Genomic DNA, 24,515 nt, shown 5'->3' with positions numbered 1-24,515 from the left:
TTGGGCTTGTACTCACTGGAGTTTAGAAGAATGAGAGGGGATCTCATTGAAACTTATAAAATACTGACAGGACTGGACAGACTAGATGCAGGAAGGATGTTCCCGATGGTCGGGGAGTCCAGAACCAGGGGTCACAGTCTAAGGATAAGGGGTAAGCCATTTAGGACAGAGATGAGGAGAAATTTCTTCACCCAGAGAGTGGCAAACCTATGGAATTCTCTACCACAGAAGGCAGTAGAGGCCAATTCATGAAATATATTCAAGAAGGAGTTAGATATATTTCTTCAGGCTAAAGGGATCAAGGGATATGGGGAGAAGGCAGGGACAGGGTACTGAATTTGGATGATTAGCCATGATCGCATTGAATAACGGAGCAGGCTCGAGGGGCCGAATGGCCTACTCCTGCTCCTATCTTCTATGTTTCTGAGGAAATAGAAGAAATGTATTTAGGAATCATTGATCCTAAAAGAGTGGTGGACTGTTGAGCGCTCCTGTTCAGTTGTTCTTACTGCTCAAGCAATATTATAAAAGTTAATTATTGTTAGATGTAAACCTGTCTGTCTCTGAGGAAACTCAAGTTTTGAAAAGGTCACTTCCAAATGAAGTGCTCATTTAACGAATTTCAATCCAGCTAAATGACCAATCTGCTAAATTGCTGAATAATCTAACACACAGCCAGGTAAAGGAAATGCAAATGAGTGCTTGTTGCTAAAATGAATAGTGATAAGAAAAATTGAACAACTACGATAAAAACAAGAATTCTAGAAATGTACCACAAAGCAGTCTATGACGGAGTTGAGTACAGATCATTGATGATCTAATTGAATGGCCTACTCCTGTTCCAATGTTCTCCCAACCTTCCAGGGTCAGTCAAGGATCTATATTTTGCCCCTGCTTTCCACTGGGTCTTTTATGCCCACCTGAGAGGGCAGACGGGGCCTCGGTTTATCACCTCATCATGCCTTCACTAATCTACATTGGCCCCTGGTGTCCTAACTCCTCAAATTGAAAGTTCTTCTCCTCATATTGAAATCTCCTCTTCTCCCGATCGGTATCACCTCCTCCGGCCCGACAACCCTCCTAAGCTCTAACTGCACCATTGTCCTCAGCTGCTTGTCCAAGCTGCCTAGGCCCCAAACTCTGGAATCCCTCCCTAAACTTCTCCGCCTCTCTCCTCCTTTAAGACTCTCTTTAAATCCATCTCTTTTGGTCATGTGTCCTAATAGCTCCTTCTTTGGCTCGGTGTCAGCTTTTGTCTGATTACTGTCTGGTGAAGTGCCTTGGGATGTTTTACTACATTAAAGGCGATTTATAAATGCAGGTTGTTCACAACTCAAGAAGTGGAGGAATTAGCCCCTGGTGTACAGGTGAAATCAGAAATTTCTGGGTGAATTTTGTGAGGCTGCACTCGATGCACAGAGCCACGTTTGAGATTGGAGAGTAAGGCGCAGAGGTAAGAGTGCCTGACATGCACATGCTCCCAATTTTAATGGCTGCAAATTGGGAGCAGCAGCAATTGGGCGTGCTGAACTCTGCAAACATGTTAAGTGAGTCTCTTTGCAGGGAGCACAACCTCGCAAAACTTACCCTGTAATGCCTCTAAAAGTAGCGACATAAGGCCATAAAAAAGCAAACAAAGCACTGGGGCTCATTTCTAGAAGGATAGATTGAAAAGTAGGGAAGTTTTGTTAAATTTGTATCGAACCTTGGTTAGACGAAACTTGGAGTACTATGCACAGTTCTGGCTTCCATATTACATAAAGGATGTAGAAGCACTGGAGAAGGTGCAAAAAAGATTTACAAGGATGATCCCAGAACTGAGGTAACTATCAGGAAAGACTGAACGGGCTGGGGCTCTTTTCTCTAGATAAGAGAAGACTGAGGGGTGACCTGATCGAGGTCTTTAAGGGTTTGACAAGGTAGATGTAGAGAAGATGTTTCCACTTGTGGGGGAGACCAAAACTAGGGGGCCATAAATATAAGATAGTCACTAATAAATCCAATAGGGAATTCAGGAGAAACTTCTTTACCCAGAGAGAGGTGAGAATGTGGAACTCGCTACCACAGGGAGTGGTTGAGGTGAATAGTATAGATGCATTTAAAGGGAATCTGGATAAGTGTATGAGGGAGAAAGGAATAGCAGGATATGTTGATGACGTTAGATGAAGAGGGGTGGGTGGAGCATAAACACCAGCACGGACCAGTTGGGCCGAATGGCCTGTTTCCGTGCTGTACATTCTGTGTAAAAAAGCTGATGCTTCATTTTGGCAGTGCAGCGTGGACAACAGCAGCCATTTTGTGTCATCTAATCTGAATTACTAATTTATTAGCTCACTTTCCGAATTGATACATTCCCTGGATTTTGGTGATTATTTAGTGAATAAGTAAACAGGGTGACTGAGTTCCACAAACCTGCCCGATAGATGTAGGCTCAAGCTGCGACCTTAATCCTTAAGATAAGTTGAATAGAGACGGAAGTCTGACATTTGCAATAAACTTTCATGGAGGTTAATAAGCAAATTGTGCTTTTCTTTCCTGTTGACCTGAAGGGACAGTAATTAATAAAATGAAGATTCCCCGAGTGTTGTCGACAGAATAATCATAGTTCAGTTAAATCAGTTTATTTTTAGCTCTGTTTAACATCTTAAACTGGATTATCCTTTCTAATTCCAAATTGTAACCTCCTGGCAATAAATGTTAATTTATAATGGGCCAGAATTTGCTGTCACAATAACAGTGAGGCTAATGGCACTAGCTGTTATTTATGCGTAAATACTACAGCAACTTCAGGCGAGAGGCAGATACACGGTAAAACGGGGAAATCCAAAAGTTGTTGTCCGAGTTGCGCTGCTCCACCGTTAGCTTTGTGAAAACTGTATCTCGCTCCTGGCTCACCGTTGAAATGCATTGAACAGCGTGAAGTTCCTGTATTTGTGCAGTAGATACGAACTAAGTTCACAACAGAAGGCTCAGTCTTGTCCATTTCAGTCTCCGTGCACTTTTAATGATGTAATAAGTGTTAATTACTGCCAATCAACCTCTCTGGCACTGAAAATGAACTATTACAAGCGTGGAGACTCATTCCTTCAGTTTTAATTGTTGTTGGAGATTTTAAAAACTGTTTTTTACTTTTCCTTTCTGTCTCTTTTCTCTCTCTCTTAATCCAATCTTTCTTTCCCTCTCTTTATTTCTCTTTTTTGTACCTGATTTGACGTTGAAACCCTGAGATGAGTTTCCGACCACATATCCGCGCCATCACTAAGACTGCCTATTTCCACCTCCGTAACATCACCCATCTACAATCTTGCCTCAGCATATCCGCTGCTGAAACCCTCATCCATGCCTTTGTTACCTCTAGACTTGACTATTCCAATGCGCTCCTGGCTGGCCTCCCACGTTCTACCCTCCATAAATTTGAGGCCATCCAACACTCTGCTGCCCGTGTCCTAACTCGCACCAAGTCCCGCTCACTTATCTCCCCTGTGCTCACTGGCCTACATTGGCTCCTGGTTAAGCAACGCCTCAATTTTAAAATTCTCATCCTTGTTTTCAAATCCCTCCATGGCCTCGCCCCTCCCTTTCTTTGTAATCTCCTCCAGCCCTACAATGCCCCGAGATCTCTGCACTCTGCCAATTCCGGCCTCTTGACCATCCCTGATTTCCATCTCTCCGCCATTTGCGGCCGTGCCTTCAGCTGCCTGGGTCCTAAGCTCTGGAATTCCCTCCCTAAACCTCTCCGCCTCTCTACCTCTCTTTCCTCCTTTAAGACGCTCCTTAAAACCTTTGACCAAGTCTGCCCTTGTATATCTCCTTATGTGGCTCGGTTTGTTTGATAACGCCCCTGTGAAGGGCCTTGGGACGTTTTACTATGTCAAAGGTGCTATATAAATGCAAGTTGTTGTTGAATTTCCCCACTCTAATTTACACTTCAATCTCAATCCTTGCGCTGTTAATTTCACAATCCTTCCGTCTGATTGATTAAGGAGATACCCAGTTGCTTTCCCTGTTCACTCCGGTCCGAGAAGCCCTGTTTCCCTCGCTGTGACATTATCAGCTTGCACGTTCAGCAACTGGTCTCGCGAAAAATTAAAAAACCTAAACATGCAAAAGCAAGTCTAACTAACAGCACATGCCCTAGATGTCCTGCTACAGTAAATTATGGTCCATTGTCTGTACTTGTAATGTGATTACCCTTCTTCTTATTGCAAAACAGATAAAAGTACTTAGTGCAATCATAAGAGCATAGGAACAGGAGGAGGCTATTCAGCCCCTCGAGCCTGTTCCACGATTCAATTAGATTATGGCTGATCTGTATCATATTCCATTATCATAAAATCATAGAATAGTATAACACAGAAGGAAGCCATTCGGCCTATCCAGTTTGTGCTAGCTCTTTCGACGAGCAATCCAGGCAGTCCCACTCTCCTACCCTTTCCCCATATCGCTGCTATTTTTTCTCCTTCAAGTATTTATCCAATTCCCTTTTGAAGGCTACTATTGAATCTGCCTCCACCACCCTATTCCAAATCCTAACCACCTCGTTGCGTAAAAAAGTTTTTCCTCATGTTGCCTCTGGTTCTTTTGCCAATCGCCTTAAATCTGTGCCCTCTGGTTATCGGCCCTTCAGCCATTGGAAACAGTTTCTCTTTATTTACTCTCTAAATCCTTCATGATTTTAAACATCTCTATCAAATCTTCTCTTAGCCTTCTCTGCTCTGAGGAGAACAACCCCAGTTTCACCAGCCTATCCACGTAACTGTAATCCCTCATCCCTAGAATTATTCCATTAAATCTCTTCTGTATCCTCTCCAAAGCCTTCACATCCTTCCTAAAATGCGGTGCCCAGAATTGGACACAATACTCCAGCTGGGGCTGAACTCGTGTTTTATAAAGGTTTAGTATAACTCCCTGGTGTTTGTTCTCTCTGCCTCTATTTATAAAGCCCAGGATCCCATGTGCTTTGTTAACCTGTCCTGCCACCTTCGAAGACTTGTGTACAAACACTCCCAGGTATCTCCTCTTGCACCCTCTAAGATTGTACCATTTTACTTGTATTGTCTCCTCGTTCTTCCTATCAAAATGTATCGCCTCACACATTTCTGCGTTGAATTTCATCTGTCCACCCATTCCACCAGCCTGTCTGTGTCCTCTTGAAGTCTATTACTATCTTCCTCAGTGTTTACTACACTTCTAGGTTTGAAAATTATGTCCTGTACCCCTAAATCCAAGTCATTTATGTATATCAAAAACAGCAGTGATCCCAGTGATGTGCCTCAATAATTCCGAGACTCGAAGGTAGCAGAACAAAACAAGGCTTTTATTAACTTAGAACGAAACACGTAAGCGAGAGAGATGTCGTCCTTCTGGAGATTGGGGCTAGACTGAAGCTAGCTTACAAACGGGGCCAGGTATGGGCGGAGCCCTACATACAGCACATTCCAGCACATTCCAGTATACAATACAGCACATTCCAGTACACAATACAATGAGGTCTGGGGGAAGGGAAATGACACTGAAACCGATCTCAGTCACAGGCAGTGATGAATGGAAATATTTCATCACACCCAGTGCTGAACCTTGGGGAACCCCACTGTATACCTCCCTCCAGTCCAAAAAACAGCCATTCACCACAACTCTGTTTTCTATCCCCTTAGCCAAATTTGTATTCATGCTGCTACTGTCCCTTTTATCCCATGGGCTTCAATTTTGTTAACAAGCCTAATATTTGGTACTTTATCAAACGCCTTTTGAAAGTCCATTAACACCACATCAACCGCATTGACCTCATCCACCTTCTCTGTTACCTTATCAAAAAACTCAATCAAGTTAGTCAAACACGATTTGCCCTTAACAAATCCGTGCGGGCTCTCCTTCATTAGTCCACACTTGTCCAAGTGACTGTTCATTTTCTCCTGGATTATTGTTTCTAAAAGCACCAATGTTAAACTGACTGGCCTGTGATTGCCAGGTTTATCCTTCTCCCCTTTTTTGAACAAGGGTGTAACAGTTCCAGTCCTCCAGCACCACCCCTGTATCTAAGGAGGATTGGAAGATTGTGACCAGCACCTCCGCAATTTCTACCCTTACTTCCCTCAGCAACCTGGGACGCATCCCATCCGGACCGGATGACTTATCCACTTTAATTTCTGCCAGCCTGTCTATTACCTCCTGTTTATCTATCTTTATCTCATCCAGTATCCCGGCAACCTCCTCGTTCACCATAGCTTTGGCAAAGTCCTCTTCCTTGGTAAACACTGATGGAAAGTACTCAGTTAGTACCTCAGCCATGCCTTTAGCCTCCACCAATAGATCTCCATTTTGCTCCCTAATCAGCCCCACCGCTCCTCTGACAAGCCTTTTACTGTGAATATGCCTATAGAAGATTCCCTTTTATGTTAGCCGCCAATCTATACTCATACTGTCTCTTTGCCCCTCTTACTTCCTTTTTCACTTCTCCTCTGTACTTTTTATATTCAGCCTGATTCTCCTTTGTGTGATCAAACTGGCATCTGTCATACGACCCCTTTTTATGCTTCATCCTACACTCTAACTTCTTTGTCATCCAGGGAGCTCTGCCTTTGGTTGGCCTCCCTTTCCCCCTTGTGCGAATGTACCTAGACTGTACCTGAACCATCGCCTCTTTAAAGGCCACCCATTCCTCCATTACATTTCTGCCTGCCAGTCTTTAACTCCAATTTACCCAGGCCAGATCCATCCTCAATTCGCTGAAATTAGCCCTCCTAGAGTTAAATATTTTTATTCTAGATTGCTCCGTGTCCTTCTCCATAACTAACCTAAACCTTACGACACTATGATAACTATTCCCGAGGCGCTCCCTGACTGTGACATTCTCCACTTAAGCCACTTCTGTTGGTAAAGAAATTTGTCACCTTTATCACATTTGGGAGTTTGGTGTTGATCACTTTTGTATTGTAGGAAATGCAGCAGCCAATTTGCGCACAGAAAGCTCCCAGCAATGTGATAATGACCAAATAATCTGTTTTAGTGATGTTGATTGAGGGATAACTATTGGCCAGGACACCGGGGATAACTCCCCCTGCTCTTCTTAGAAATAGTGGCCTTAGGATCTTTTACGGCCACCTGAGAGATCAGACGGGGCCTCGATTTAACATCTCACAAGTGCGAACTTTGACCCTAGCACTGAATTCAGCGCTGGGTCCCAAGATGTCTGCACCTCTTAAAGGGACACGCACATCATTCAGATAAGTTTGGATTTAAGGTTTTTGGACTTTTTTTGATTTTATTGAAGTGGTGGCTTGCTGCAATAGATGTGAAAAGTTTTTTAAGTGTGTACGGAGTGCTGCTGGATGCTTGCAAGGGCTCGGATGGTAAAGGAAGCCCTCTGAGAAGACCAAACATGCTGCAAATACTCAGCAGGTCAGGCAACATCCGTGGAGAGAAAAACAGAGTTCACGTCTCGGGTCGAGATGCACCCTGACCTGCTGAGTATTTCCAGTATTTTATGTTGTCATTTCACATTTACAGCATCCGCTTGCAGAGGGAAGAGGAAGACACAGAAGAGGAGGAAACAGACGGAAGGATGCATCCCAGACAGCCCCTTTGTGGCCGGGATATCCAGGATGGAATCATCCATCTGCGGTCCCAGTGACCACAACCCCAATTCCCCTTTCAACATTAGTCCCACACCTTACCTTCCCTCTGTTACTGACCATAACAACGTCCTCTTGGCCATGATGCTGAAATAAAAGCCACCACAAAGCAAACTTTCCAATCCACCTAAATACGTCTATCCATCCAATATGACATCAAGAAATCAACTCATCACCCGTATGTATTCTCTTAGGGATTGTCTTGTGTGTGCCTATCCTACTGATGTCATTTAGTACTACTCCAGTGGCTGCAGCATGGCTGGTGGAAGGCTGCTGACTTTCAGTGGGGGACACTGCAAATGGCCTTGCTGGTTGACCTTGAGGAGCTGGTGGCTGGGAGAGTCAAACCAATCACCTTCTGTTCTTGTTCTTCTTCACTCTCCCCTCCCTCTTCTTGGTCACCCACTGGCTGGGCAGGCTGCATTTCTTGGTCACCCACTGGCTGGGCAGGCTGCATTTCTTGGTCACCCACTGACTGGGCAGGCTGCATTTCTTGGTCACCCACTGGCTGGGCAGGCTGCATTTCTTGGTCACCCACTGGCTGGGCAGGCTGCATTTCTTGGTCACCCACTGGCTAGGCAGGCTGCATTTCTTGGTCACCCACTGGCTGGGCAGGCTGCATTTCTTGGTCACCCACTGACTGGGCAGGCTGCATTTCTTGGTCACCCACTGGCTGGGCAGGCTGCATTTCTTGGTCACGCACTGGCTGGGCAGGCTGCATTTCTTGGGTGTGTGAAATGAGGAAGGCACAAGGGTGGAGTTGTGGCGATGGGAGGGCGGGAAAGCATGAGGTGCATGCCAGAAGAAGGATAACGTGTGAGGATACCAGCATCTTGTATCCTTTCAGCCCCGCTGCTGGCCAAGGGCTGAGCCATGCCCCTGCCAAGAATGGCCTGCACGTCTCCTCCAAGGATGTGAGGTGAGGCTAGGAATGGGAGAAATTACTTGTGATTGGTGCAGATTGTTGGTAGGTGAGTGATTGGGGGTGGGGGTTGTGCATTGAACAGTATGTGAGGCTATTGGTGCAGTTGGTAGGAGATGGCTTTTGAAGATGCATTCACTGACTCTGACCAGTGGTCTGAAGTCATGAAGCTTCTTTGGGCAATGGAGCCAGGTGGTGGGGGGCGACACTGCTGGCAGTGACGGCCTTGGCAATGTACTCCCACATCCTTCTTTCTGGAGGGCCTCCTGTCCCCTGTGGGTAGAGAGCACAAAGCTGGAGTGCTGCGTGTGAGACCTGGGTGCCCCTGCCCTGGCTTGCTGAGCCATTTGTGTTGGTGCTGAGGCATTTATTTGAGGTTAGGAATGGAATTCAGCTTTAAGAGCTGAATATTCACCTTTGGGACTTCTTTTTATTGTTAAATATATTTTAACGGCAGAAAGGACTGAAAACTGCATTCTTTCACTTCATTTTAATTTGTATTTCTTCACTGTACATGGCCCCTTTAATTCTCAGACCTCTTCATTGGCCACAATTCTTTGTGGCGTTACACAGCAGGTGAGCGCTGCGCCAACAGTCTTCATCCCCCCAGACAAATTTTGCTCCGTTAGCATTGCGGCCATCTTCAGCGGCCATTAACTCTGGCAACTTTACTGGCTAAAACGAATTTCTCCCCATATGTCCGATTATATAGTCACAAGATAGCTTGACCAGGAGGATTTAAGGAGACCCCTCATTGGGGTCTGAGCTGAACAGGTCATTTCTGGGGAGGGATAAAAACGCAAACGCACTCCTGCTCCCCCCCGCCCCCCCCCCCCCCGGCTTTACAGAAAGATATGTTTAATAAAATTAACTTGCTGTTCTGGTGGCGGCCTCCAGCAAGCCTTTTAAAGACTGCAGGCTAGGCCGCACGCACGCCGACCCCATCTCCGCTCATCTCTGACTAACTTTGCGGGAGACGCCACCAACGTGCGTTAGGCCCCACATTAACATAGTCAAGACCACCTTTACCATTATGGCGGTGCCCCTTGTCATGAATCTTATCATGACTCATGAAGTAACACTGGGCAGCCAGCTGGTGGTGCCGTCCAAGGAGTATAAATACTCGGGCGTGGGCCCAGCTTGCTCAGGATGTTTCTGTAACCAGGAACTAGTGATGTAACTAGAATCTCCTGGTTGTGAAACAGTTGATTAAAGCCTTGTTTTATACTCACACCAAGGGCTCAGTAGCCTTTTTACATCAGCCCTCAGGCAGGCGCAGATCTTGTGCGCCGCAACTGTCTGGAAAACTGGAGTAATGAGGACCAATTTTGTATCCCGCTGTCCTGCGGGCGAAATGTTAAACCGGGGTCCCGTCTACCCTCTCAAGTGGACGTAAAAGATCCCATGGAGCTATTTCGAAGGAGAGCAGGGGTGTTGTAAATATTTATCCCTCAAACAGCTATTCTGGTCATTTATCTAATTGCTGTTTGTGGGACGTGGCTGTGCTGCCACATTTCCTACATTACAACAGTGACTATAATTATATAGAATTACATAGAGTATAATTGAAAATACTTCATTGGGTGTAAAGCCCTTTAGGATACTGTGAGAACATTTCTCATTTTAAACACCTCAATTATATCACCCAAAGGGAATACATACCAAGTTTATACAAGCTGTCTGCATAATTTAAACTTTTAAAGCCTGGTATCTTTCTGGTGAACCCTTCCGGAGGTGCGGTGCCCAAATTTGAACGGAGTGCTCCAGATGTAGTCTGACCGAGGCTCTGTACAACTGGAGCATCACTTCCTCCCCTCTGTACTCCAGCCCCCCTCGAGATAAAGGCCAACATCCCATCAGCCTTCTGATTACGTTTTGTATCTGTCCACTGGCTCTTAGTGATATTGTACAGTACATAGATACCCAAATCCCTTTACTCCTCCACAGCTTCTCGTCTCTCACCGTTAAGAAAATATTCTGATTTGTCTTTCTTGGATCCCAAGTGGATGACCTCGGACTTTCCCACATTGTACTCCATCTGCCACAGTTTTGCCCACTCACTTAGTCTGTCTATGTCCCTTTGTAACTTCCTGCTGCCATCTATAAATGAAGGCCTTTGAGATGACAGAACCTACTGCAAATACTCAGCCAGTCACACAACATCCATGGCGAGAAAAACAGATTTCACATCTCCGGTTGAGATGCTGCCTGACCAGCTGGGTATTTCCAGCATTTTATGCTGTAATTTCACATTTACAGCATCTGTTTGCAGAGGGAAGAGGAAGACACAGATGAGGAGGAAGCCGAAGAGGAGGAAACAGACGGAAGGATGCATCCCAGACAGCCCCTTTGTGGCCGGGATATCCAGGGTGGAATCATCCGTCTGCGCTCCCAGTGACCACAACCCCAATTCCCCTTTCAACATTAGTCCCACACCTTACCTTCCCTCTGTCACTGACCATCACAACGTCCTCTTGGCCATGATGCTGAAATAGAAGCCACCACAAAGCAAACTTTCTAATCCACCTATATACGTCTATCCATCCAATATGACATCAAGAAACTAACACATCACCCGTATGTATTCTCTTAGTGACTGTCTTGTGTGTGCCTTTGCCTCTCCTACTGATGTCACGCAGTGCTACCCCAGTGGCTGCAGCATGGCTGGTGGAAGGCTGCTGACTTTTAGTGGGGGCCACTGCAAATGGCCTTGCTGGTTGACCTTGAGGAGCTGGTGGCTGGGAGAGTCAAATCAATCACCACCTTCTTGTTCTTCTTCACTCTCCTCTCCCTCTCCTTGGTCACCCACTGGCTGGGCAGGCTGCATTTCTTGGTCACCCACTGGCTGGGCAGGCTGCATTTCTTGGGTGTGTGAAATGAGGAAGGCACAAGGGTGGAGTTGTGACGGGAGGGCGGGAAAGCATGAGGTGCATGCCAGGAGGAGGATAACGTGTGAGGATACCAGCATCTTGTATCCTTTCAGCCCCGCCGCTGGCCAAGGGCTGAGCCATGCCCCTGCCAAGAATGGCCTGCACCGTCTCCTCCAAGGGGGTGAGGTGAGGCTAGGAATGGGAGATGTGCCTCATCATTGGTGCAGATTGTCGGTAGGTGAGTGATTGGGGGTGGGGGGGTCGTGCATTGAGCAGTGTGTGACGCTAGTGGTGTAGTTGGTGGGAGACAGCTTTTGAAGATGCATTCACTGACCTTGAACACTTGTCTGAGGTCATGAGCTTCTTTGGGCACTGGAGCCAGGTGGTGCGGGGGGGGCGACAGTGCTGGCAGTGACAACCTCAGTGATGTATCCCACATCCTTCTTTCTGGAGGGCCTCCTGGCCCTTGTGGGTAGAGGGCCTGTCTTGCAGTGTTGACCCCCTGCACAAAGCTGGAGTGCTGCGTGCGAGACCCTGGGTGCCCCTTCCCTGGCTTGCTGAGGCAGTTTTCCCATTTTTTGCGGTTAGGAAGGCAATTCAGCTTTAAGAACTGAATATTCACTTTTGGGACTTCTTTTTAATGTTAAATATTTTTTAAAAGGCAGCAAGGACTGAAAAGTGCATTGTCTCACTTCATTTTAATTTGTACTGCTTCAGTGTACATGGCCCCTTTAATTCTCAGACCTCTTCATTGCCCACAATTCCTTGCGAGCTCTACAGCCTTGCTTCCAGAGGCTGTGGGAAGCTGCAACGCTGCTCCTGCACACGAACTTCGTCCACCAGGACAGCGTTGCACGCAAGGTAAGCACTGCGCCAACAACCTCCATCCCCCCAGTCCAATTTATCCTGTTAGCGTTGCGGCCATTTTCGGCGGCAACTTTGCTGGCTGAAACGAATTTCTCCCCCTCAGTTTCTCCGTCCTTCCCTCCTTGAGTAATGGCGTGCCATTTGCAGTTTTCCAATCCAAAGGCACAATTCCTGTAGCGAGCATTGGAAAATCATGACCAACTCGCATGCAATTTCCTCACTTTTTTTAATACTCTGGGATGGAAACCATCTGGTCCAAAGATTTGTCTATCTTAAGTCCATTATTTTCTTGATTGTAATTTTTTTTACTTATATTAAACACACTGGCCCAGAAATTCGGGTTGGGGGCTTCCCGCAGGTGCAAGCCCCCGACCTACACTTACATATCGCGCTGACATTTGAAGACTGGGCCTGCGTGGATTTCCTGTCTGTGGCCCGGTTCAGCTCCCGGCGCGCTGTGTGTGCGTGATCCAGCGGCGTACTTAGTGCGATGAGCCGGCTGGGATCACGTGAGCACTGGGCAACCAATGGGAGTTTACAAAAGTCCATTCATGAGTTAGACATAAGACCTGTCAAACTCATGAAAAGTCCGGGCGCCCAAAACACTACTTAAACTTTAAATAAAAGTTTTTAAAAATTCCAATAATTAAATTAACTATTAATAACTTTAAAAAACTAATTTAAACAATTATTCAAATTTATGCCAAAATTTTTTTTCAAGAAATCTGGTCCAAAAATACTTACCTTACTGTAAATTCTTTAAAAATAATAAAGCTGTGGAAAAAAAATTCTAACTTTAATTATTAGACCACTTACCTTATAAAACTAAGTCCTTACATCTGCTTTTTACATTCGTAAAAAGTGGAGGCCTTCATGCACGGACAAACCTGTCAAAAAAACTGAAGTTCAACGCGTACGCGCTGATTCAAACATCGCTAGGGAACCGCCTCTTAACCCCTTGGTTCAGAGGAGAGGAAATGCCGGTTTTCCGCGCATGCGCTGTGCATGCTGAAATCCGGCACTTCCAACAGGCCCACGCGTGAGTATCCTGTCCGTACTCACGCGTTGGGACCGGAATTACTGGGCCACTAAGTTCCTCCCCTTGACTTATTTTAGGTTCTCTTGTACCACTGCTATTTTATTCTCTTCCTCCACTGTGAAAACAGATACAAATCCTCATTTAACAAGTCTGCCAATTCCTCACTATCCAGGATAGTCTCACCAGCATCTATCTTCAATGGGCTCACATTCCCCATTTATCACTCTCTTTCTCCTCATAGTTTTATAAAAGCTTTTGCTGTTGGCTTTGATCCCTTGCAAATATTTTTTCATATTCCCTTTTTGCACCTCATTACTTTCTTTGTGCTCCTCCCAGTCCTCTGGATTTCCACGTTGCCTTGCATTTGTTTAAGCTTTTGTCTTGGCTTGATACTGTCTCTTACCTCATTTGTTAACCATGGTTGCTTAACTACACGAGTGGACTCATTGCCTTTGAGGGGTATGTACTGGTTTTGTATTGGACCAAATACACGGTTTGTCTGCAATTTTCCCCATTAGCAATTCCGCCCAGTTTATCGCGGTCAATTGATTTCTCATCCCTTTGAAGTTTGCCTCACTTAAATTTAAAACCTCAGTTTGTGACGCTCCCTTCTCCCTCCCCCCTCCCAAAACTAATATCCAATTCAATCATATTATGGTCGGTCTTTGCAAGATGTTCCCTTGCTGTCAGATTGTTGACTAATTCTGGTTCATTACTCATCACTAAACCTAGTATGGCCATTTCTCTTGTTGGTTCTACAACACATTGGGGCCATTTTAACCTAATTCGCACGAAGAGAAACTGCTGGGATCGGGTTGAACCCTGGATTTACACCATTAAAGACATGTGTCAGCCGTGGCTCAGTGGGCAGCACTCTTGCCTCTGAGTCAGAAAGTTGTGGGTTCAAGTCCCACTCCAGAGACTTGAGCACAAAAATCTAGGCTGACACTCCCAGTGCAGTACTGAGGGAGCGCCACACTGTCAGAGGGGCAGTACTGAGTGAGCGCTGCACTGTCGGAGGGGCAATACTGAGGGAGCGCTGCACTGTCGGAGGGGCAGTACTGAGGGAGCGCCGCACTGTCGGAGGGGCAGTACTGAGGGAGCGCTGCACTGTCGGAGGGGCAGTACTGAGGGAGCGCCGCACTGTCGGAGGGGCAATACTGAGGGAGCGCTGCACTGTCGGAGGGGCAGTACTGAGGGAGCGCCCTACTGTCAGAGGGGCAGTACTGAGGGAGCGCCACACTGTCGGAGGGGCAGTACTGAGGGAGTGCTGCACTGTCGGAGGGGCAGTACTGAGGGAGCGCCGCACTGTCGGAGGGGCAATACTGAGGGAGTGCTGCACTGTCGGAGGTGCCGTCTTTCAGATGAAATGTGAAACCGAGGCCCCGTCTACTCTCTCAGGTGGACGTAAAAGATTCTATGGCACTATTTCGAAGAAGAGCAGGGAAGTTATCCCCAGTGTCCTGGGCCAATATTTATCCCTCAATGAACGTCACTAAAACAGATTATCTGGTCATTGTCACATTGCTGTTTGTGGGAGCTTGCTGTGCGCAGATTGGCTGGTACATTACAACAGTGACTACACTTCAAAAGGTACTTCATTGGCTGTAAAGAACTTTGGGATGTCCGGTGGTGGTGACAGGCGCTGGAGAAATGCAAGTCTTTCTTTTAATGGAGAGTGAAATTGGGAGGGGTGTGAAATCCGCGTTCAACCCGATGCTGTTAGTTTCCTGCTGGGCGGGTTATGTTCGAATGAATCCCATTGTCTGGTAAACTGTCCCCACTATTCTAAATTGAAATCTCCCACGATAACCAGATTGTTTTTGCTACCTGATTCTCTGGTCTCTCGGAGTTGGAATTAAAGGGAATAAATCTACTTTTGCCTAAACTTAGTGGTGCTATATGCTTACTCCTCTTCATTCTACTTCACATATTATGGTTATCTACCCAACCCAGCAGAGCCAGTGCCTGTTTAAGAGACTGTTGGGTGGAATTATATTCCTGTTTAATTCGATAACCCTAGGCAATGCCCTCTGCCCACAGTATTCCATGTGTTTGTCCGATTTACAGACCCAATGTTTTTTTTTATCATAAAAGCTTCATATTTCTTATTAGTGAAGTTTCAATGAAGTTGGGCTTGAAGTTTTAGGTAGACAGCATGAATCCCTCATTTGTTATTGTTCAATGCCTCCCTACCACCGCGATCCCCCCTCCCATGAGGTCTGTGTGTTAACAAACAAAAGTAGAATGTAAGAGGAAGCAATGATGCTTCATTCAAGCCAAAATGGCAGATAGGTTTCAACTACAACTAATACAAAAGCAAAATACTGCGGATGCTGGAAATCTGAAATAAAAACAAAAAAAGCTGGAAATACTCAGCAGGTCAGGCAGCACCTGTGGAGAGAGAAACAGAGTTAACGTTTCAAGTCGATGACCCTTCGTCAGAACTGAAAAAAGCTGGAGATGGAACAGGTTTTCAAGCAAGTGCAGGGGCGGGGAAAGGGGGGAGGGGAGGAAAGTACAAAAGGGAAGGTCTGTGATAGGATGGAAGGCAGGAGAGATTAAGAGACATTGGCCTAGAAATTCAGTTGTTAGCGCCAGCCGCTAGCGCCTTAGGAGGAGAAGTGGGGCCCTAAGCGGCTAGGGCGCGGCGCGATCTGCGCCTCTCACGAACTTCACTCAAGATTTAGTGGCGGCGCAAAACCGCAGCGCCCGCTCAGCTGCGCGCGCAGATCCTGACGTAATTTCATGGTGCAATGCCCTTGGTGCGCCCCGAACCGGAACTTCAGTGGCACCGCCCTTCTGTGCGCCTGGCGCCCCCAGCGACTGGTAGAGGGGAACAGTTCCCAGTCGCTGTGAGGCGCGGGGGGGGCGCTATTTAAAGGGGACTCCTCCTGCATTATAAGTGGCAGCCATTTTGTGGCAATCCTGTGTGAGAGACGGATATTTGGAGAGAGACAAAGGGAGAGAGCTTTCTGCTTTGACTCAGCGCTCGCACAGGTACTTCTGGCTTCAGGCCAGAGCTTTGCACTTGGATTTAACTTTCTGTGCCATAGCCTTAAGTCGCCACATATAATGGGGGCTGCAATGGGTGGAAACGTTGGCTTACTGCATTGCATTCAAAGGGCTCAGACGCCGTGAGAGAGTGCCAGTCATGGCCAGACGGAGAAGGGCCAACAGGCGTCGGCACAGGAGGCCTTACCCACCCAGGGTATACTGCCAGCAGTTCTCATATCTGAACATGTCTGAGGAGCAGTGTGTTCGGAGGCTGCGATTCAGAAGGCCGGTGGTCACTGAGATCTGCCACCTGCTTCGCAGAGATCTGCAGCCACAGCTGAGGAGCAGGACGTCTCTGTCGGTGGCAGTAAAGGTGACGGTGGCTCTCAACTTCTATGCCACCGGCTCCTTCCAATCCGCTACTGGGGACATTGCCAACATCTCCCAGTTCGCGGTACATTGCTGCATCTGCCAGGTGACCAATGCCCTTTTCAGAAGGAGACGTCAGTACATCTCCTTCCCCATGACCCTGGACAAGCAGCAAGAGCGTGCAATGGGATTTGGAAGAATAGCGGGCTTCCCCATGGTCCAGGGCGCCATTGACTGCACACATGTGGCTTTGTGGGCACCTCTAGAGAATGCCGGGGATTACCGCAACTGGAAGGGGTACCATTCGCTCAACGTGCAGTTGGTGTGTGACCACAGGCAGCTCATACTAGCTGTCAGTGCCCGCTTTCCAGGCAGCAGCCACGATGTCTTCATCCTGCGCCAGACTTCTGTGGCAGACATTTTCGAAGCCCAGGCTCACCCACGAGGATGGCTTCTCGGGGACAAAGGCTATCCTTTGTGCACCTGGCTGATGACCCCTTTCCGTGCGCCCAGCACCCCTGCTGAAGAGCGATACAAAGACAGCCATCAAGCTACCAGGAACATCATTGAGCACACAATTGGCGTGCTCAAGCAACGGTTCTGCTGTCTGGACCATTCCAGAGGAGCCCTACAGCAGGAATGCTGCCAACCTGACAGAGCACAGGCACTCCCTGGTCGGCTGACACACTGGCACTCGCACGGGCCAGCACTGCAGCATGCGCAGCAATCTGCTGAAGCACAGACTGCTGGGTTGCTGCAGCGCGGCGAGGGCCCCGGCGATTCCTGGACGATCCAGCGAGGGTGGCAGCAGTTAGTGCCCGTGTGGCCCTGATCTGTGTCTGCATCAGACCAGCCAGTGAATGCACGGCACGACTGAGCACTTGGCTGGAAGCCGCCTGTGATGCAGCAAAGTCCTGCTGACTCCTAGCCTGTGCTGCCGCGAAGTCCTGCAGACTCCTTGCCTGTGCTGCACTGAATTCCTGCAGACTCCTGGCCTGTGCTGCCCCGAATTCCTGCAGACTCCTGGCCTGTGCTGCCCCAAATTCCTGAACACTCCTTGCCAGTGACTCTATGGAGTCAGGTATCCTTGCCACTGCAGCCATGAGCTCAGTGTGCCTGCGCTCAGCCTGGGCGCCCATTTCACCAAGGAGCCGCACCTCCTCTGCGCTCACCGTAGCAGGACTGGAGGCCACACTCACCCTCCGGGGAGAAGGCCGCCGAGCTTCCCCACCCCTCCTGCGTTGCTGCAGCCCACTGGGCCCCGGAGCTTCACTCTCCTCAGACCCTTCCCCCCTGCTCCCCTCCAGGGAACACGTGTCCCCATCATGGCCATGGGCTGCCTCGGCTGAGGGTGGCACTGATGGGCCGGCTTCCTCTTCCTCCTCATCGAATTCAGAATCACTGACAGTGGCAGCTTGAGGGGCCGCCTCCTCACTTGGCGAATCAGCATCTGAAAGCAGGGAGGCACAAGAGTTGCTTTAGAGTGAGGACAGGGCGGCAGCGAGGGAGGCATGAGTGCTACTATGCACTGCATTGGTTCGATAGTGGCAAAGGATGCTAGTGTGAGGCACAAGTGGAAAGAGAGAGGTCAAAAAGGTGATTACCTTACCATTGCTGTCCAGAACGGGGTCAGCATTTCCACTGGCGACGGGGCCAATCAGCCGGCCTGCCATAATGCACTCCACACGCTGCTCCAGGTCGCTGAGCTCTTTGAGGTCAGGATGGCCTCCCCTGGTCCGTAGCTGCTGCCTGCGATTGTGGGCCAGCTTGCCCTGCAAGAGAAAGGACGGCCTCTAAGTACAGTGTCAAGCCCTGATCTTGCCTGCACTGCCTCCCATGGTGGAATAGCCCTGACAGTGTCAAGCCCTCATCTTGCCTGCACTGCCTCCCATGGTGGAATAGCCCTGACGGTGTCAAGCCCTCATCTTGCCTGCACTGCTTCCCATGGTGGAATAGCCCTGACAGTGTCAAGCCCTCATCTTGCCTGCACTGCCTCCCATGGTGGAATAGCCCTGACAGTGTGTCAAGTGGTGGATGTGCATGTGATTTTCATGAGAGCCCCATAGCTCTTGGCTGAGGGCTGGGCATTGGGGCTTTCAGGTCCCTTTGGCCAGAAACTGAGGTGCACATGCAGGGATGAACAGGATAGTGGAAAGGGTACTCACCCTGACAACCCGAGTGAGGTCGTTGAACTTTTTCCTGCATTGAAGTGGAGTCCTGGCAACCATGCTGTTGGTGGTCACCCTGTTTGCCACCTCCCTCCAGGCTTTTCGGTATTCGCTGGGAAGCGGCCTCCTCCCACTGTCAGGGAAGAGGACAGGTCGCTTGCGCTCCACTGCGCCAACTAGTAGCCTCAGGGCACCCTCGCTGAAGCGCTCCGCTCGCTCCCTAGCCTTCTCCATGGTCCTGGGCGTAGAACTGATGAACCAGCAATGGTCAGGCCTTGCTTCAGGGCTGCAGTGTGCAGGGCGTGGCGGCCAAACAAATCCACCCTCCCCCTTTAAGAGCTGACCGGCACCAGCGTGTCTGCCTGCAATCGATAACTTGCCGCACCTGCGCTGTGCCCGCCCTCGGTGTTAGCGCCTCGGCTCGCTGGCTTAGTGCCTTATGATAGTCGTGCATCGCCTGCTTTAGCGCAGCAGCAACCTCTTGGGGCGATGCAACTCAATTTCGGCGAAGGTGGCGCTAAGTTGCGCCGGGCGCCAAATTTAGCTAACGCCCGGCTGTAGCGCCCCAAACGTGGTGATACTGAATTTCTAGGCCATTAAGATATGGTATAAGGGAAAAGGAGATGGTAATGGACAAGTTAAGAGACAAAAGATGGCTCTAGATGAAGTGTAAATGGCACTGGCAGAATGATGTTCAGCTGCCATGTGGGAGAGAAAAAAATGGGGAAAAAAAGTTTCCCCCATCAACATCCTGGGGCATCACCATTGGCCTTAAACTCAACTGGACCAGCAGAGCACAAAAAACATGTTTTGTGCTTGCGGCGTATGTAATTACAAGTTTTAAGGAGCGTCTTAAAGAGTCAGAAATGTTTAGGGAGGGAATTCCAGAGCTCAGGGCCCAGGCAGCTGAAGGCACGGCCGCCAATGATGGAGCATTTAAAATTGGGGATGCGCAAGAGGCCAAAATTGGAGGAACGCAGAGATCTCGGGTTTGTGGGGCTGGAGGAGGTTACAGAGATAGGGAGGGGCGAGGCCATGGAGGGATTTAAAAACAAGGATGAGAATTTTAAAATTGAGGCGTTGCTGACCTACACTGGCTTGGGCCCGGTCCGACGAGCACAGGGGTGTCTGATGAACGGGACTTGGTGCGAGTTAAGATACGGGGCGCAAAGTTTTGGATGAGCACAAGTTTATGTAGGGTGGAAGATGGGCGGCTGGCCCAGGGAGCATTGGAATAGTCAAGTCTAGAGGTGGCAAAGGCACGGTTGACGGTTTCACCAGCAGATGAGCTGAGGCAGGATCAGAGCCGTGCGATGTTACGGAGGTGGAAGTAAGCAGTCTTGGTAATTGAGCGGATATATGGTTGGAAGCTTATTTCAGGGTCAAACACAACACCAAGATTTTGAACACTTCAGACAGTTGCCAGGGAGAGGGATGGAAACGGTGGTCAGGGAACGGAGTTTGTGACGGGGACCAAAGACAATGGCTTTGGTCTTCCTAATATTTGGTTGGAGAAAATTTCTGCTCATCCAATACTGGATGTCGGACAAGCAGTCTGACAAATCAGAGACAATTGTTTCAATTGGCAGAAGATCCAAAGGCAACATGAGGAAAATCTTTTTTACGCAGCGAGTGGTTAGGATCTGGCATGCACTGCCTGAAAGGGTGGTGGAGGCAGACTCAATCATGGCTTTCAAAAGACAATTGGATAAGTACCTGAAGGAAAAGAATTTGCAGGGCTACGGGGAAAGGGTGGGGGAGTGGGACTAGCTGAAGTGCTCTTGCAGAGAGCCGGCACGGGCTCGAAGGGCTGAATGGCCTCCTCCTGTGCTGTAACAATTCTATGATAGTTGCATTCTTTACACAGAGTGCTGAGAATGTGGAACTCGCTATCACATGGAGTAGTTGAGGCGAATAGTATAGATGCATTTAAGGGGAAGCTAGATAAGCATATGAGGGAGAAAGGAATAGAGGGTTATGTTGATAGAGTTAGATGAGGAAAGACAGGAGGAGGCTCGAGTGGAGCATAAACGCCAGCATGGACTGGTTGGCCAAATGGCCTGTTTCTGTGCCGTATATTCCAAAATTGGCTCAGTGGCAGGAAGCAAAGGGTAATGGTCGACAGGTGCTTTTGTGACTGGAAGGCTGTTTCCCGTGGGGTTCCGCAGGGCTCAGTACAAGGCCCCTTGCTTTTTGTGGTACAGTACACTCTTTCTTATCCGGCACCAAGGGACCAGGATGGTGCCTGTTGATGAAAAATTCTGGATAACAGAGAGGTACACCTACCAAGGCAACTTTTAACACAAACAAAAATAAAAACCACTGACTAACTCGGCCACTGCGGGAGACTCAGACTCGGCAAAACAAGTGCTGGATGGATTCGGCAAGATTACCGGTTACCTATTTTGCTGGTTATTAAAGTATTCCGGATGTTTAAGTGCCGTTTAAACAAGAGTTTACTGTTTATATCAATGATTTAGATTTCAGTGTAGGGGGCATGATTAAGAAGTTTGCAGATGATACAAAAATTGGCCGTGTGGTTGGTAGTGAGGAAGAAAGCTGTAGACTGGAGGAAGATATCAATGGACTGGTCAGGTGGGCAGAACAGTGGCAAATGGAATTCAATCTGTAGAAATGTGAGGTAATGCATTTGGGAGGGCTAACAAGGCAAGGGAATACACATTAAATGGTAGGACACTGAGTAGTGTAGAGGAACAAAGGGACCTTGGAGTGCATGTCCACAGATCCCTGAAGGTAGCAGGCCAAGTAGATAAGGTGGTTAAGAAGGCATAAGGAATGCTTGCCTTTATTAGCCGAGGCATAGAATACAAGGAGTAGGGAGGTTATGCTTGAACTGTATAAAACACTAGTTAGGCCACAGCTAGAGCACTGCGTGCAGTTCTGGTCACCACATTACAGGAAAGATGTGATTGCACTAGAGAGGGTACAGAGGAGATTTATGAGGATGTTGCGAGGGCTGGAGAATTTTAGCTATGAGGAAAGATTGGATAGGCTGGGGTTGTTTTCTTTAGAAGAGGGGAGGCTGACGGGAGATTTAATTGAGGTGTATAAAATGATGAGGGGCCTAGATAGAGTGGATAGGAAGGACCTATTTCCCTGAGCAGAGAGGTCGCTAACCAGGGGGCACAGATTTAAAGTAATTGGTAGAAGGATTAGCGGGGAGTTGAGGAGACCTTTTTTCACCCAGAGGGTGGTGGGGGTCTGGAACTCACTGCCTGAAAGGGTGGGAGAGGCAGAAACCCTCATCACATTTAAAAAGTACTTGGATATGCACCTGGAGTGCCGTAACCTGCAGGGCTACGGACCAAGAGCTGGAAAGGTGGGATTAGGCTGGATAGCTCTTTGTCGGCTGGCGCAGATATGATGGGTTGAATGGCCTCCTTCTGTGCTGTAATTTTTTATGATTCTATTCTATGTAATTCTATGCATGGTTGGTGCTAGCCATAATGGTGAGCTGCACCAGTATGAGCCTGTGACACCAGTCCACCTGGCATACACCTGGGTGATTAGGTTTGGTGAAATTGTTCTTGTGCGTCTTTCAAACAGAAAGCAGTGAAGGCAGCATGCTCGGCTGCCATGTAGTCTATCAGTCAGTGGTATGGGGTTATTGATGCTCATGTGGTCCTGTTGTTCTTTTCAGAGGTAACTGATGAAGTGGATGCTGTTAATGGAGACTCGTGTCAGGTACGTATGTTACAATTTGCTGTGCCTTGTGCTTTTTTAATCCCGAGTGCTTGTCGGTAAAGACTAAGAGGGAATGTGAGGGGATGATCCCATGCTCCCAGTAGAGAAGCTGTGTGACATAAGAAAACTACTAGGCACTTGGTCTAAGCGGTAAACAAAGCCTTAATCAACTGTTTTACAACATGGAGGTCTAGTTGTGTCCTTCACTAGTTCCTGTTAAGAATGTCCTGCGCAAGCTGGGCCCGTGCCCGAGTATTTATACGCTCCCTGGACAGCGCCACCCGCAGGCCGCTCAGTATTATTTCATAAGTCTTTCTTTCTTTCATGAATGACTGATTCATGTCACTGTGTTCATAGGAAGAGTGGGTCGGAGGTAGCGCTACAACGAGGCACTGGAGAAGGTGCAAAAAACTTCAGAGGATGATACCAGAACTGAGAGGTTATATCAGGAAAGGCTGAACAGGTTGGAACTCACTACCGCATGGAGTAGTTGAGGCGAATAGGATTTATGCATTTCAGGGGAAGCTAGATAAACATGTGACGGAGAAAGGAATAGAAGGATATGCTGATGGTGTTTGATAAAGAAGGGTGGGAGGAGGCTGGTGTGGAGCATAAACACCAGCACGGATTAGGTGGACCGAATGGCCTGTTTCTGTGCTGTAAATTCTCTGTAATTCTCTCCTGGTGGGCATGGCTGCCAGATGGGATTGCAACTCATCCGTCCTGTCCTTGGTTGGTGAAATACCAATTGTAATTACAAGTGCTGGCATTTAACATACTGAGGATAAGGAGAGGATTATGAGTGCAATCCTAACCATGAGTATAATAAAGAATTAATTGATGATTTTGCTTCAAGAGCAAGCAGATGACATTTCCGCAATGAGTTTTAAGAATATAAGAAAATGTGGAACAAACAAAGACCACTTGACTCATCAGATCTGCTCCTTTCAAAAAATCTATACTACAGCTGCGGTGACATTGAAGCTGCAACTGAAGAGGAGGCAGAGCAGATTGACTAGAATGGTACCAGGGAGGAGGGACTTCAGTTATGTGGAGAGACTGGAGAAGCTGGGGTTGATCCCCTTTGAGCAGTGAACATAAGAACATAAGAAATAGGAGCAGGCGTCGGCTATATGGCCCCTCGAGCCTGCTCTGCCATTCAATAAGATCGTGGCTGATCTTCGACCTCAACTCCACTTTCCTGCCCGATCCCCATATCCCTTGATTCCTCTGGAGTTCAAAAATGTATCGATCTCAGTCTTGAATATACCCAATGACTCAGCATCCACAGCACTTTGGGGCAGAGAATTCCAAAGATTCACCACCCTCTGAGTGAAAAAATTCCTTCTCATCTCAGTCCTAAATGGCTGACCCCTTATCCTGAGACTGTGCCCCCTAGTTCTAGACTCTCCAGCCAGGGGAAACAGCCTCTCAGCATCGACCCTGTCAATCCCCCTCAGGATCTTGTATGTTAAGGAGAGATTAAACACATTCCCCGCGGCTATTCAAGGTTTATACTCCTTGCTGAGAGACTGAAGCACTCTTCGAAGAGTATGAGAAGAGCAGTGTTCTGGACAAAGCAACAGCACTACTGGAGTCATTGAACTCGGCCTACCTGAATTGATGGAAGGGACAGTGGAGGGTCTTGACTCATTCACAAAGCTTGAATACTCCGTAAGATTAGAGCCACTGACCTGCTTAATCCAGAATGACAGCCAGTGCTGTTGTCGCACATCTTCTCCGTCATTGGAAGACTAAACCTGAGAAGCTGACTAGACAGAAGATACAGAAAGAGCTCTTTTTAAATGTCCAACAAAGCCCCACCACTATCATCCCCATATGCAGTAGATGAAATAAACAAGGCCCTCATGGCCACTAAAAGTGGGAAAGCTGCTGACATTTATCCCGAATTCCTTAAGTATTTGGGACCAAAAAGAAGAGCATGGT

General features: G+C 48.0%; 1 protein-coding gene across 4 annotated transcripts in view; it reads left to right on the top strand.

Annotated features, from left to right (window-relative positions):
- Positions 1–24,515, top strand: part of LOC147122484 (clathrin light chain A-like) — an 80,780-nt gene that overhangs the window by 5,781 nt on the left and 50,484 nt on the right. For all 4 annotated transcript variants that reach the window (XM_086005643.1, XM_086005660.1, XM_086005653.1 and 1 more), the window contains one exon: positions 22,525–22,568. In XM_086005643.1, the coding sequence (XP_085861769.1) occupies positions 22,525–22,568 (44 nt within the window). The remainder of the gene's footprint in view (positions 1–22,524; positions 22,569–24,515) is intronic.

Source organism: Somniosus microcephalus, chromosome 2 (assembly GCF_052327205.1).
Source record: "Somniosus microcephalus isolate GS21.2 chromosome 2, FLI_Smic_1.0, whole genome shotgun sequence".
Classification (NCBI taxonomy): Eukaryota; Metazoa; Chordata; class Chondrichthyes; order Squaliformes; family Somniosidae; genus Somniosus; species Somniosus microcephalus.
Note: the sequence above shows the minus strand (reverse complement) of the source record. Positions and strands in the feature narration are given on the sequence as shown.